The 16172-nt window shown below is 42.8% G+C and overlaps 1 protein-coding gene across 1 annotated transcript in view; it reads left to right on the top strand.

Annotated features, from left to right (window-relative positions):
• Positions 1-1218: 1218 nt before the first annotated feature.
• SMPX (small muscle protein X-linked) overlaps positions 1219-16172 on the top strand; it is a gene marked incomplete at its 5' end in the record, with an annotated part of 48754 nt that continues 33800 nt past the window's right edge. The window contains 2 exons of the mRNA XM_082609384.1: positions 1219-1257; positions 12469-12555. Coding sequence (XP_082465510.1) covers positions 1219-1257; positions 12469-12555 — 126 coding nt within the window. The remainder of the gene's footprint in view (positions 1258-12468; positions 12556-16172) is intronic.

Raw genomic sequence — 16172 nt, 5'->3', positions numbered from 1 at the left:
ACACACTTACACCAGTCAATTGAGGAAACTCTAGTCAACCCAGTTTATCATTTGGGTTTAAAAATCAGCGTGTTTTTTTTTTTTTTTTTTTTTTTTTGCCGTACCCAGGCCTCTCACTGTTGTGGCCTCTCCCGTTGCGGAGCACAGGCTCCGGACGCGCAGGCTCAGCGGCCATGGCTCACGGGCCCAGCCGCTCCGCGGCATGTGGGATCTTCCCGGACGGGGGCACGAACCCGTGTCCCCTGCATCGGCAGGCGGACTCCCAACCACTGCGCCACCAGGGAAGCCCTCAGCGTGTTTTTAATTCACTGAATTTCAAACTTTTTCACTCCGTCCTGTCGACATTTAATAGACCAAGCTGTAACATCACTTGTACAGAGCTGGGCTGTTCCCTGCTCCCTGAGCCCCAGTAAACCTCGGCCACTAGTCCCTGGGCTCTAAGTCAGGTCTCACGAACTGAAAGAAAGCAAACGTCCTTTGGGAAGGAAGCACTGCTACCTCTTAGGGATCTGACATGGTCACATAAGCCCTATTTGCCTTCTGAGACTGATTCGTTAAAAGAAAAGAAGACAGATGTGAGGCTTGTCTGCCAGCTGCCTGTTTTACAGAGCCCAGGCTCTGGACGCACAGAGCAGGGAGACGTGGCCCATGTCCCCCAGGTCTCTGTGCAGAACAGACACGTGCACAGTGAGCAGGGAGCATCGCAGTAGTAAGAATGTGGTACGGGCCATTTCTCTTTGGGTGTTTGACGGAGGCGAGGCGGTCCCGATGGACTGACGTGCAGCCCTGGCAACAACTCGGTTCAGATCAAAAGTTCAGTTTCAAGCAGAAAGCTTCTGAGGCCCCAAACAAAGGTGTTTTATTCCCACAACCTCTTTGCTTTGCTGTTCTTGGCAGGGGGGCAAGAGGGCAGGGAAGGAGATGATAGCGCCTTTCAAGTTTCTGATTGCCTATCATGAGCATCAGGGGCGAGGCATCTCAGCATTTCTCCTCCTGAATGATTTATCCAGCGCTCTAGTGTTCCCTCTCCCTGAGGCATTAGGAAGGAGAGTCTCTAAGTAACCGGAAACTGAGACTGAAAGAATATATGGCCAGTGAAAGGGGTGACTGCCCAGTTGAATCATGAGTTAAATTCAAATTTATCACGATTGAGAATCTGAATGCCGCCACCTCTAACAGTTTCTTACCTGTTTTTTTTAGGGATAAGACCTTGTCGATATGTCGAAACAGCCAGTTTCCAATGTCAGAGCCATCCAGGTAAGTAGACATATTTGTGTTTTAACATCAGCAACTTCCAATCTGTTTGCTTAATAAATCAGACTTTTTGTGACTGTTCACCCCAACTGATGATTCACTTCAAAAAGAAAAGAAAGACTCGTGTAAGGTACAATTAAGGAAGGATATAAGGCTGGTAACGTACAACTGAGAAGGGAGAAGCTATTTTTGTAAGGGAGTCAAAGTTTATAAATGAGAATTAAATGGTCTTCTACAAAAATGCAGTGTGTATGTTTTTTGATATGCTTTTTGGTGTGTAAGTTTTTGATATGCTCATCGATCGGAATTTAAAAATTCAATTTCCATTTTTATATCCAACTGAGTTTGTTGACTCATCTGTTTAGAATACATCTTTCTTTAAATAACATCCTTTTCTTGTCAAGTGTTCTTCTCAAGGCTTGGGTATTTCTCTTTTAAGGTCCGTAAGCTATTATGTCTCCTCATGCCCTCTCAACAAACAAATTCTTTGGTTGTTTCATCTGACTTAAGTGTTACCACAATAAGGGGAGGGGGAAGCAGGCATTTTGGAACACAAATACAATTAGGGAGAAAATTTTAGTATTTGTTTTGACTCAATACTAAATTTGTTATTTCTCTTAAGAGCTTGGTGTTTAACTCTCAAGTGGCTCCCATACTGAGACAGTGGGCACAATGCTTTATTGCAAAATTCCATCTTTCCTTTCCATCAAGATGGAGCCATTTGTACTTTCTCTAAAGGAACTTTAAAACTTTTTCCCCCTGGGCTTTCCTGAATACCGCACAGCATATGGTAGTTTCTGAATACTTGGGGTCTGATGCACCATCACACATACACTAACTCATAAGCAACTGACTGTATTTTGAAGGGACATGCATGTGGTCAGATTGTGGGGTGAGGAGTCCTAGCACACACCAGTGGTGGAAGTGGGTGGAGGGACATATCTTTACCCGTCATGACTAATGCATAGCCTTTAATGGATGGGGTTCTTAAGTGGTAAGATATATAACAACCTCTGGAAACCTGTCACAGAACAAACCACCAAGGAAGGGCCTCTTGGCAAGGATTCAACTCTGCATTGCCATGTTTGGCCCTCTGGTGTCCACCTAGTGAGTTTCTGATGTACGTACCCTGACATTGGTAGTAGAATTCATTTTGCCTTCCAGGCCTGTGAGCATCCTTGAGCCTTTGAACCTTCTCTTTTACCCAGTGTGTACAGCTGTTAGTAGCATGGGCTGTGAAGCCAGATTAGTGGAGTTTGAATCCTTAATCCATTTGGTACTGGTGTGGGATCACGGGAAAACTACTTTACCTACTTTACTTCTCTGCCTCTGTTTCCACATCTGTAAAATGGGGACAGTACTCACCTCCTAGGACTACACGTATAATATGCTTAAAACAGCACAGTAAGCCCTCATTAAGGGTCACATTGTTACTATAATACTTATCATTCCGGAATGCTCTGTGTTAAAGTGACAAAAAATAATACCATTTAATCACTGCATTTGAAGCTCTCAAAGTGCTAAACATAAAATTTCCTTTTTATTTTGCAGGACACAAAAACATAGTCTCTCAGGCTGCCTTTTATTCTCTTCCTTTTATAGCTGAAAGTGTGTTGATTTTTCTTCCTTAGTGCTTCCTGGCCTCCCTCAAATCTACACTGAAAATTCACCCGTATTTTATCTGTTAATTTTGACCTTGATATATTTTTAGGTCTGTAATATTTAAAAAGCTGCTATTGACTGTTCTCAATAGCTGTTATTATACTGCATTAAAAAAAATCCATCTACTCTACCAACAAAGGCAGTGCTTCCTTATGGATGTGGTATTGCCCCTCTCAATATATTTTATGCCAGACAGAAAGCCTAATTTAATGCACCTTCAAATGAAATACTATTTCTTGTGGCTAAATAGGATCTGCACTGATATTTTCCTATCATTTCTGCATTAAACGTAGGGTCTATTAAATAAAATATGAAAATGGTTACTCTATACAAAATGCTTTGTAGTAGGAACATTACCTAGGCTATGGTCTTGTGTGGAACAAATAGAAACCCCAGCTGATGAAGGAGTGCCCTCGTTGTATAAATACTAAAGGTCTTAAATGTTCCATTCAACACACTCTAGTCACTTCTTTTTATTAGGATCTCATTTCCAATTCAGATCAACTGTCACATTCTGGGTGCATACTTTGTTCCAGGCACCATACTAAGTGTTGGCTATGCAAAGATGAACTGAAACCTGATCCTTGAGTTTGAGGAGCTCATGGTCTCCAGGACTCACTAGCTATGCGACTTTGGGCAAGTTGTTTTATCCTCTTTGTGCCTCAGTTTCCTCATCTGTCAAGTGGGGAATTAATAACATGTGATCTCACAGGGTTGCTGTGAGGGTTAAATGAATCAATACTTGTAAGTGCTTAGGCCAGTTCCTGGCTCATTGTAATTGCTCAATAAGTATTAGCCATTATCATCAATCATCATCATCGTAATCATGTGGTTCAACAGTTCCCAAAGTGCGTCTCCTGGAGTAGCAGTTTTATGGGATGTTGTTAGTTAAAGGGTTCCATGCTAAAGTGTTTGGGAACACAACATTAAGCAAAGTTGAACAGGATCTTTGCTGCAGGATTTCTCAGAGTCCATAACTTGCTAATGGCTTCATATAGTTCCAAGAAGGCAGTGATGTATATACAATGTTTTCTAAACATATTGGACCTTTGAAATGAGTATCTTGTAGGATAGTATTTTGCAGTGCAAACTTCTAGAAGTAATGACTTAGATCTCTATTTTGTCTGGGTTGAGCATATTTAAGCCTCTGTCAACCATATTTCTAACAGTCAGGCATAGGTAGTTGAATTACTGCACCTATGTACACCAGACAACATGGAGCCAAATGGTTATAAATCTCTACCTGGCCACTCACTAACTCTGTGACCTTAGTTCACCCTTAGTTTACCCTTCGGTAAAATGAGGACAATCATACTACTTAACAGGATTGTTATAATGAACACACAAAATAATGTATGGCAAGTGCCTAGTTTATAGCACACAAAGTCCTTAAGAGATGGCTCTTCTAATTATCCAAGTAATGCATGGAATGGCCTTGTTTTCTCTTCAGCTGCTTCCATCTCCTCCCTGCCCCAGAATAAGCGGGAGGCCAGAATCAGACCCACCCTCAGAGGAGATGGACAGTTGTCTTTCACATCCACACTGAAGAAGAGAAGGCCTTTGAATTGTAAGGGGATTCTATCTAAGTCTGCATTACTTTTCAGCTGTATTAGTGAAATCTCATTTATCCCAGGGACATAAAAACATCCTGAAGGAGTCAGCTGATTCTTCCATAGTCTGGAGAGGGCCTTTGTCTCCTAAGCAGCTGATAAGGCTCTAGACCAGACGTTGGCCCACCTTTTCTGTAAAGGACCAGATAGTAATCAATACTTTAAGATTTACAGATCACTGGGCCTCTGCTGCACTATTCAGCTCTACTGTTACAGCACAAAAGCAGCCATAGGCAATACATACATGAATGGCTATGGCTGTGTGCCAATGAAAGTTTATTTACAAAAACAGGTGGCAGGTTGGATGTGGCCCATGGGCCGTAGTTTGCTGACCCCAGTTCTGTGCTCTGTAGGCTGCTTGTTAAACCCCACTGTTGATGGGAATGGAGTTGCAACCAAGGTAACATCAGCACACTAGGCACAGTGGGTCTGATCCTTTCAGATGAAAGAATTTGACATGACAGGTGGTGGGGAAAGCTAGAGCTGCCGGGAAATCTAATCCCATCAGCGATCTGTTTGGTAAGTCTAATGAGACCAAGTGACACTGACCACTGGCAGCACCTGCCTGTCCTTCCCCTTCTTCCTGAACACACCCCCTTTGGCAACTGCCATGGGCGTCCCCAGGGCCTCAGTCCCCCCAGAGCCAATGTCCTCTGAGTCGTCACTGGCCCTTTCTCTTCACCACTGATCAAAGTAAGCTGAGTATTATTTGTTCTTTCCTGTAAGATCTGAGAGTTTCATGGTTGAATGGAAAAGAGCCCTGTGCCCTAGTCATAGCTCTGCTCTGTGACTTCATCCCCCGGTCCTCATGAGCTGCAAAGGGCAGGAGGCGGGGATGTTGCATTAAATGACCTGTAAGCCTCTGTCCAGCTTCTAATAGTTCATGAACTTCTTGAGAATAACTTCTAAGGTTTATTATTAGGACGATAATAATAGTTTCTTCAGGGTTTACTATGTACTTGGCACAGTGCAATGGGATTTCCATGGATTATAATGAAAGGTTTGGAGAAGCAAAAAAACTCACCCAGGATCACACAGCCTGTGAGTAGGAGAGTCAGGAACTGAACCGAGTTGCCTGATCCCAAAGCCCATGTTTGGAACCATTTTGCAACAGTGACGAGTCTCATTACTTACCATCTCCAGCCCGGCACCGAGAGTGAAGATGGAGGAGTGGGTGTAATCATAACTACCAAGGCTGCTTGAAGGACAATTACCATTTTATGGATGCTGGGTCCTCCCTTTTTTTTTTTTTTTTGCGGTACGCAGGCCTCTCGCTGTTGTGGCCTCTCCCGCTGCGGAGCACAGGCTCCGGACGCGAAGGCTCAGCGGCCATGGCTCACGGGCCCAGCTGCTCCACGGCATGTGGGATCTTCCCGGACCGGGGGACGAACCCGTGTCCCCTGCATCAGCAGGCAGACTCTCAACCACTGTGCCACCAGAGAAGCCCGGGTCCTCCCTTTTAAAGCCCTCAACCGACATTCAGAAAGGGTGCCAGCATTTCAGCAGAAGCAGCTAACAGCTTACACTGATTAAAGTCATCTTAAATGTAAGTTGTCTAGGAGTGAAAAGTACAAAGTAAAGTGACTCACTAACAAACATGGTCTTGAAATACAAATGACCATGGCCACTGAATCCCACCTCCCTGCTTAATTCACTTAATCAAGCTGCTCGTGAAACTAAAACTAACTCCTTTATCATACATTTTACAGGAATGATTATATGAGCCTTGCATCATTAGTTACTGTATGGCTTCCTACCATGGGAAGTTTCCATTGTCACCCAATCCACGTGTAGAACAGAATATCTTGATGCCCTGAGTTTTAGTACTTCTTTCCCTTCCCCACCCGTTACCATTGCTCTTCCAGTCTCCATTGCTCAGGGCATAAGGGCTCCGTGGAAGAAGAAAACAGCCCGACAAAAATATTTACAGACAGGTGTTAGGGACTCTAATTCCATCTAGAACTTCCAGTTTAAAAAAGATTTCAGGTATATGACAATCCTTGGTACAAAGGAACAACAGACTATCACCACCCATGGCTGGTCAGTTAATCAAATACATTTATTAAAGCTAATAATAGGGGCTTCCTTGGTGGCGCAGTGGTTGAGAGTCTGCCTGCCAATGCAGGGGACACGGGTTCGTGCCCCGGTCTGGGAAGATCCCACATGCCGCGGAGCGGCTGGGCCCGTGAGCCATGGCCGCTGAGCCTGCGCGTCCGGAGCCTGTGCTCCGCAACGGGAGAGGCCACAACAGTGAGAGGCCCGCGTACCGCAAAAAAAAAAAAAGCTAATAATAATAATGATGATACATACCTTCCTTTACTATTGCATTTAAATGCGACAGATAAAATATGAACTTTCATTTGTCACATGTTTTCCCTTTGACCTTGGATCTACTGTTTCTTTCTTAGGTAAACCACTATAACACAGTGTTTATGATTTCCACTGCTGGTTTCTTTGAAGTGTAGCCAGAACTTGAAATGTAGCAGTTTGATTCTAGAGCTACCTCCAGCTGGTGATCTTTGCTGCTCTGCCAGGGCTCCATATTGGTGACATATACTGACTAAGGGATGTCATTTTTTGAGGCTGACATTCACAAGTACTTCAGAAATATAACCTGCCTTCAACCGATTGTAGACATTCTCTTAATAGCTGTACGGTACATTATTGAAATCTACTTTCCCCTGGATGACAAGACTACAGTTGAGTCACTCAGGAAATTACTGAAGAGAACAAAAAGTGTTGAGAACAGAGGGGAAAAAAAACACAACAACCTTTCAGTATGAAACATCTTGGGTGAAAAACAGTGGCTGAGTGGGAGTTTCTCAAAATTGTATTGAGTGGGAAAGTTCTGTGTGTTCTGAATCTATTTCACATTTCAAGAATCCCTAAAGACAAAGAAGTCATGCATTCTAGTGATACAGAGCTTTATTTTAAAATGGGTTGGATATATTTTAGTTGGTGTATGTGTGTATGTGTGTGTTTGTGTGTCTGTCTGTCTTCCTAATTTAGGCTAATATATCAAATAAGAAATCTTTTAAAATTAGCTATTGGGAAAACACCCCTCTTTCTGAGAGTCTTCTGTGAAGATGCTAGAAATCTCAAAATGTCATATCCTGCTCCATTCAGAGAAGGACTAGGACTGTAAGAACAGGAAAGCACAGAAAGAAATACTGTAAAATGCAACCCTATAGGGCTTCCTCTTCCAGCGGCTGGGCGAAAGCCATGGGGAAGGCCATAGATTCTGGCAGGTGCTGCTGGAGACCTTGGAAAACTAAAGATAGAACCCGTGGGGAGTCATCTGAAACAAATATGCAATGGCAGGAAACTCCAAAAGCCTGAGAGCTAAAAGGAGAGACGGAGTGGGGACGAAAAGGGAGGGGGAGATAAGAGAACAAGGGCTCTGGAAAGCAAAGTGGAGTGGGATTGTCAGTATCCAGTGGCTAGCAGCTACAGAATCCAGCCCACTGGGGAAACATGCCATTGCACTGTAAGTCACACAGGAGTGGCTGGGGAGGGAATACTGTTTCCAGAATTCTCGGGCTCAAAGCCTGGAGCCAAGCAAGAGAACAATACAAATAATTAAGGGACTAGTGGAATTAACTTACAGGGAATTCTTTCGGCTTTTCTTCACCTGGTGAGATCAAGTGTAGTATTCATTTCACATCAGATAGGTCTATTATCAGGGAACTGTATCCTGTTCTGGCAAAAGATGATCTAGTAGATTTTTTCCATTCCAACTTTGAGGATGTAACAAAGTATGTATAGCTTGGGAAAGTGATGCACTGGGTCTGCTACGTCAGGGGCATATTTAGAAATATCTAAGATGAATAAATCTCAAGCAGGGAAAAAAAGCAAGGGAAGGTGTTACAAAAGGAAAAAACCAAAGCCTGCTTCCTTTACACTTATACAGAATCTATATAGAGGAGGAAGTCCAACCTCGTATCAACTCCAGGTCATTGATTTCTGTTTGTTTATTCTTTCATAAAAACATAGCTCATATTCCAAACCCATTTTGAGTAACGAATACCATGTTCAATTTGCAGATGGAAAAATTGAGTCATTGAGAGAGTATTTTGTTTGTGTTCAAACAGCAAGTCAGTGAAAGAGACAAGAATATGACACCAATCCTCTGGTCGATGGAACAAAAACAGAGAGCTACAGGTCTACACATTTCTATGAAATTCAAGTTATAAGGAATTTTTCTTATGGTTCTAATTTAGCCTATAATTTGTCACTCAAATATCACCGCCCTACAATTATATTAATGAATTGTCTCTAATCAGTTACAAAGCAATCCTCTGACACTCCCTTAAGGTGTACATTAATGATTGGATACTTGACACGTTCACAGGCTGCTCTGGATCCTGTCAATATTTGCTGTCAAAAAAACCATTTAGGTTCTGGGTTTCTTGAGTCATGCCTTAAAGATGAAAAAGCATCAGGCTAGTGAGTTAATGGCTCAGTTTTCAAATGTGGCTTTTTTTGATGCCTATTCTAGAATTATCCATTTGGCGTGCCCCTTTTCCAAGGCCATTCTCAAGGTGTAAGTTTGTGTGGCCTTGAGCATATCACCTAACCTCTTTGAGGCTCAGTTTCTTTACGAGTAAAATGAAGATGATAGTCTGCATCTCAGAAGTTTGTTGTGAGGATGAAGGTGTTATGACAACCTAGCTGAATCTTGGGGTTTTAGGGTGGATAAGGGTGGTTTGTGGTGAACGTGGGGAGGGGTAGTTACTGTTCCACAACCTCACCACCAGGTTAAGATGAAAGTTAGTCCCAACCCAACTCTGCCACTTTGTTAAACACGCATTTGTTAGCAAACAAGCAGAAACCATCCATACAGTCTGTCTGTGAGCCTGATGAAGCCTCAGCTCTTGTCCCTTTAAATGCTCTGAGTGACTGCCAGTTTGCATAAAAGGTTCATGGGAGGCAGGTGGGGATTCTGTTGCCCATAGTTGGCAGCAGCCAGCTAGAAATCCTCATTATCAATGACTGGAGACAGGCCCATTTAGGGACCACTCCTCTGAGCTCTGTCGCTAAAGATGTAAGCTAGAGGCATCAGATTCTTACACTCTGTTCAGCAGGGTGGGACTTGTCTCTAAAATAATTTAACCACTCTACATATCTTAACCTCCTCCAACTTCATCAAGAGAAGCCATTTCTAACAGTCATTCCATTATTTCACTGATTTTTTGCCATTTATGCAAATATTAAAGCCTCGGTTATTGGTGGAGATAAACCTAACAGAAAACACTTGGAGCAGCAATCTGGGGAACGTGGTCTTAGTAATATTTTACCACCTAACCACCCCAGGAGGATGAACTCCCAATGAGAGCAATAGTGTTCCCTACAGCTGTAGTTTAAACCAACCTGTGTGTATAAAATATCACACTGTCTATGCTAAAGTAGTTTAAAGTAAATTACAGACATCTTAACAGTGGGCAGAGTGAACATTTTAAATGCACATCAATACTCATTCACTTAGGGGTGATCTCTTTCAATGGTTGTCAGATTTGGGCCCCCAAGTTCCTTGGAAGTGCTCACGGTCCAGGGCTTGGGGGAAGCAGATGGGGTCTGGGCTCCCTACAACCTTGGCCAGAGCAGCTCCACCTCCACCTAGTTTGCATTTCACATATTCTCACAACACTTTACTGAAAAGAAGGGTTCCATGGCAAGAAAGGTTCCATTAGTGAAGGCTAACATTCACATTAAACAAGTGGGGAAGAAAAGACCCAGAGCAGTTGTCACTCTTTCAAGTACAGAGAATCTACAGCCACTCCTAGCATTGGGCTCTTTTCACTACCATAGCCACCCAGGTACCATGGAGAGGCTACATGCATTGCTAAAATCAATCTCTGAGCAAGAAAAGGTGGTATTTCCATAGCATGCGCTTTACTGAATACATCATCCTGGATGATTTTTACATGTCCCATTACTGAAAACTACAACCCACCATAGAGCATACACTCTTGATTAAATGGGTTAGTTTAACAATCATATCTTTCAGAAACAATACGTTAACTTGAACTTCCCATTAGGAAGATGCCCTCTGTACATGCTTAATAAATGGGTCAGGGTAGTGGTGATCTAATTAAACTTTTAGCCAGTTAACTGTCTTCCAAATAGTCCCTATATCAACTTTTCCCCTCTTTCATCCAAACTGTAGTAATGGAAATAGTTATTGGTTCAATACACATCAGCTTCAGTGAGTCTTACTTACATTGTTTTGATCTTATTTCAGGACCCTAGTGATATTTCATCCTATCTAAGACACTGTCAATTGTAAAATACCAGTATTTTATGTCCTAAGAAATAAAACAAGTGTGCCCATTAAAAATTTAAGATACCACTGACTGTAAGACACACTCTGATTTCAGAGATATTAAAAGAGGTGCATCTTGGAGTTCATGAAGTATGCTACCATATTTGCCACCATAGAAGACATGTTTTCCCCCTTGTCTTATACCTCCTCCTCCCCCCCACTCTAGGCCACCTGATATTTCCATTAAACAGAGGAATAGCACAGAAGGCTCAGCCTTAGTTTTTCCAAAATGCTTCCCTCTAAAATTGTGCTGCACTTATATTTTAGCATATATGATACATACTGACCCCAAATACTTCTTGGCTTGTTGGCCCTAGGAATGGTGATGTACCTCTCTTGATATCCACCACAAACACTTTGGATCTGTTTCCTTTCTGTGGGATCATCATTATTCTAGTAGAGAAGAAAGTTTTAAAGCCCTATGTGGAAAAAGTCACTTCCTGTTCTACGGAGCAGAACATAGATCCACCATGTTGCATGAACACGGACACTGGATACTTCCTGTGTCTTGAGTTAAACATTCCCCTGGCAACAGAGCTCATATCAGGCAGTTCCAAATACCACACTTCCTAATGATTTTGTTTGGTGTGGTACCAAAATTGCCCAAACTGAGTCATACAGTAACAAAATATGTTGCTCCCTTTGCTCGGGCATCATTTTCATTCATAACATCAGAGCGCAATTTCAACTTTTCAAGCCCACATATCCAACTACTCATAAGGCAACACTTTATCTCAAGTGGAAAAAAAATACATTCTGCCTTAAAAAAAAGTTTTAATGCTTGTTTTATGTGAGTGATACTACTGGGTGAAGATGTTTTTGGTCTGCATTAAACATTCTTGCCTTTTGATAACAGATGAAGTATGGACAAAATTCAGATTTACATATTCTCTTTCCCAAGTTTGAACTACTATGTCGGTATTTTCCTTACATAATTTAATGTTTAGCATATTTCATGTTTTCTAGAAGGTATTTTATGTTTACTGTGGGTAGAAATTGGTATTGCATCTTAATAAAAGACAAAAATCTATGAACTGTGATACCAATGAACTTGACTTTCCAGCACTCTCCTTATGCACTGACCCACACAGTGGGGTGTCAGGGAGAAGGTAAAAGAGTGTCAAATTACAGAGACCTAAGGCAGTGCTAGAATAGCCGTAGGACATTATGGGAAGGAGGAGGTGGTTTGGGAGGCGTGATTGCCCCCCTCCCGTGGTAAATCTGAAGGAAGCTGAAGGAGGGCTAAGATGTGGGATGGTTTCTGCAAATGCCATGGCCTCCTTTCCTATCATTATGTGTTCTTTCCTCATCCCAGAGAGCGGAAAATATTAGGCACCACAGGAGGGCAACAGCCAGAACAAACTGTCTTCCAATTCTTCCAGCCAGTAGGGAACTGTGAAATCACTGCACAGACCTAAGGATGAGTACAAGAAATCTGGAATAAATGGAAGTCAAATTTTCCTTGGCATATTTTTGTACTGTCATAGCAATTTTCTTGAGGTAAAAAGCTTTAAAGACGTACTCTTCAGATTTGTTTTGCCTCACAATGATTACCATCTCAGAGGGTCATTGCAATTTCTTACTTTCCTTAAGCTAAATCTTCCCTGTTTTCTCCTTTAGGCAAATATCAATATCCCAATGGGAGCCTTTCGGCCAGGAGCTGGGCAACCCCCCAGAAGAAAAGAATGTACTCCGGAAACGGAGGAGGTGAGGAAAACTGAGCTGTCAGAGCTCAGCACCTTCTTTCTCCTCCAACATCCTGACTAGAGGAGGCAGAGGCAAGGCGAGGGCCAGCTTTCCAGGACAAGGAGGGCACAAATGCATGTGGGTCAAGGAGTCATCGTGTAGTACATACATTTCTTTGGTTGTCTTGCTCAGTCAGCCACGAAACACACTGACCCTCACTTCCCTCCAGCCAAATCTAAGTGCCTGGCCCAGGTATTGAAGATGCTGAGTTTAGCATGTAGTTTATTGATTGCGTGTGTCTGTGTGTGTGTCTGTGTGTGTGTGTGTGTAGGGGGAGGGGGAACCTCTCAGATGCTCTTGGTTCAGCAACAGTCAGTAGCTTGCTAAGTTTTCACTCTGAAGCTTTTATTCAGTCTAGCTGGATGTATGTAGTACAGCTTCTGATGAGTGATGAACCCCAGTGGGAACGCAGGTAATAAGCACGTGAAATTACTTGTGGATTCAAACAAAAAGCCCCAATCTCTGGGTATTTCCTTTGAAAAGAGGAACTTGCAAAGGAGTCTATCAATTTCTGTATTTTTCCCTCCCTTTATTTCTTTTCCTTTCCTCCAAATTCAAATACCCAGTCTTCTAAAATGGGGGCTAAAATTCATCATGGGTGCAATAAATATAGTTCCCTGCCCAAATGTTTATATTTTTTCCTCAATTCTGACTTTTCTGATGAAACCTGGAAGGTCTGGTTCTAAAAAAAAGTTAAGGTCTTGGAGCAATAAAGCCACAGGGCATTGCAAACTGTATTTTATCTTTTTTAAAAGGTGAAAAGGCTTTTTAAACTTTTGTAGGTGACCTTTTTGGTATTTGCTAATAAAACTGGTTGTCCTGCATCTAACCTTTTTCTCTCATAAATAATTCCTGATGTGGTCCTAAGTTAGTGGTTCCAGCCTCCTATAAATAGAAAGATAATTTTTGAAAGGAAGAGATAGAGTATTTGAGTGACATCGCCATGTTCTGGAGTTTCAGTCACTAAGTCACCCTTGATGAACAACAAATTTTCAACATACAAGCTGAAAACACCTGGCCCTACTCGGCTCTGAGGGTACATAATTTCAAGTTCTGCTGCTGCTAACTTGGCCACCCAGCTAGCTCATGATCATGAGCTCTCCCTCTGGGACTTTGGTCAAGTATCTGAGTCTCTGTCTGCAAAATATGATTCTGTCCATTCCTCAGAGGGTTGCTGTGAGGAAAGAGCCATGTATTCAATAAATGACTGTTCATCGATTGATCGAATTATCCAATTTTTATGAAGGACTCCTGGGCCTATTATTTCACATGTTGTAAGAAAAAAGCACAGGGAGGTAGAAGGGAGGGCAGAAAGGCATTCTTTCTACATCTCCATTCATCTGTAATTAGGTTTTCTTCCTGTGCTTCCTCGTAAGCTGTGTGTCACTGTGTCTGGCAATCAGTTGGAAGGTAGCTTGACTCTCTTTTCACACTAAATGGACTGATGTGCCTGTTGTTTTGGAGGCTTGCATCCATCTTCCTCTGTGGTAGAGACGGCCCTCGATTCTTCTCTACAACTGGTACTTTCCTCCACACAAGTGTCCCAGTTAGGAGCTTGGGAAAGCACTCTGCTCGTACTCTTGCCTTGTCCCCAGCCTGATGGTTCCAGCACATTCTAAAATAACTAAGAACTGATACAGCCTGGGTTTTGAAAACTTACTTTATGACCAACCATATAAATGGTCAGCCAACATTCTTCTCAGGATGGAGGGAGCGGGGTATCCACAGAGATCCAGAGACCCCAGGAGTGTTTCTTGAATTGAGCTACACCTTCCTTGTGGGGCTCACCGTCGGGAGGGTGGCAGGGGGTGGTATTCTCTTATTCTGAGAGCAGAAAGGGACTCTCAGGACTTGTGGGGTCTTATAGAGAGGTGGGATCTAATGACTCAAGTTCTGGGCTGGACCTTGGAGTAAGTTTCTCATGGAAACAATATTGCAAGTGGAGCAGTTAGGCAGCTTGGTTTGGCTACGAGGCCCCAGCCACCTTTGGTTGCATAATTTGAATGGGAAAATGGAATCTGAATTCAAATAACCTGTAGAGCCCCACTTTTCTATTACTATCCAGTTTAAAACCTCGGAATTGCTTACTTTCTTAGATTTGGGATTCATTGCTTAGCTTACCATTAAGATAATCACTGTCTAAAGTCGAGGGCATAACAAACCACTCCTGAACAGAACAGGCCACCTCTATCACAGCCAGGAGCTCCCCCATCTCAAACCTGCCACCATCTCAGACGTGAAGAAGATGGACCCTAGCAGGAAGCCAGACGGGCCATCTGACAAGGCCTGTGAGCACTGGCTGAGTCTCCCGCCTACCTATGGTCTCTGTAAGCCCTTGCTCTGCATAAGACAAGGCAGCTGCTTGATTAAAGTGATTTGAAGTGTATTGACAAGCCCCTGCTCTGCCTCCCAAATCTCTCAATTACATCATTATTAAGCCACAAAACAGCACATTGGGATTTTCTGTTAATTACTTCCCTCTCCACCTGATCCCTTCACATGATGCAAATACACTATTTAATTCTAGTCTTGCTACTTCCTAGCTGTGAGGCCGTGGGCAAGTTTATTACCCCCCCTCACCTCGTGCCTCAGTTTCCTCAACTGTAAAATATGGATAATAATGGTAGCAGATTGAGAATTTTTAATTAATTAATTAATTAGTTAATTAATTATTTCTTGGCTGTGTTGGGTGTTCATTGCTGCGTGTGGGCATTCTCTAGTTGCGGTAAGTGGGGGTTACTCTTTGTTGCCGTGCGCGGGCTTCTCATTGTGGTGGCTTCTCGTTGCAGAGCACCCGCTCTAGGCACGCAGCTTCAGTAGCTGTGGCACATGGGCTCAGTCGTTGTGGCTCGCGGGCTCTAGAGCGCAGGCTCAGTAGTTGTGGTACACGCGCTTAGTTGCTCCGCGGCACGTGGAATCTTCCCAGGGCAGGGATCAAACCCGTGTCCCCTGCATTGCCAGGTGGATTCTTAACCACTGCATCACCAGGGAAGTCCCAAGGATTGAGAATTGATGTGAGGATTAAATGAGTTAGTAGGTGTAACTTAGAAGACCTAGCAGTGTGTTTGCTGTTATTATTAAGTCTCCAGTGTATGAGCATAACAAGCACATCAGGCTGTTGTGTCGTACAGTAGAGAGCTTAGGGGAAAACTAAATAGGGCATCTGGTAGTAAAGAGGGAGATGAAGGTGAGATAGCTGGGAAACGGTTCACCATTTTGCCAAATTTTACAAATACTCTGTCACCCCCCAAGGGGGGCATTTCCCTTTGACAATAGCCATTTCTGAAACTGGGAATGGCGCGGGGCTGATAAGCCTTCTCTCAAGCTTTCTTTATCTAAAACCAAAGAATGTCTTCCATATCCCTTCTCAATTCAAATATCTACTTACAAAAGAAAAGAGAGCATACTTAGCCAAATGGAGCCATCTGGACCCTGCCTGTTCATGCCTTAATATATTATAATTCTTATGATAACAAATTCATAGAAAAAAAATGGAATCTGATTAACATTATTTTTTAAAAGATGAGAGAAGATTCAGTTAAGAATATGCACCACCACTAACCCCCTCCTGAGTCAAT

Source organism: Mesoplodon mirus (genome assembly GCF_964341445.2).
Source record: "Mesoplodon mirus genome assembly, chromosome: X".
NCBI lineage: Eukaryota > Metazoa > Chordata > Mammalia > Artiodactyla > Ziphiidae > Mesoplodon > Mesoplodon mirus.
This window is presented reverse-complemented; position numbering and strand designations above follow the sequence as displayed.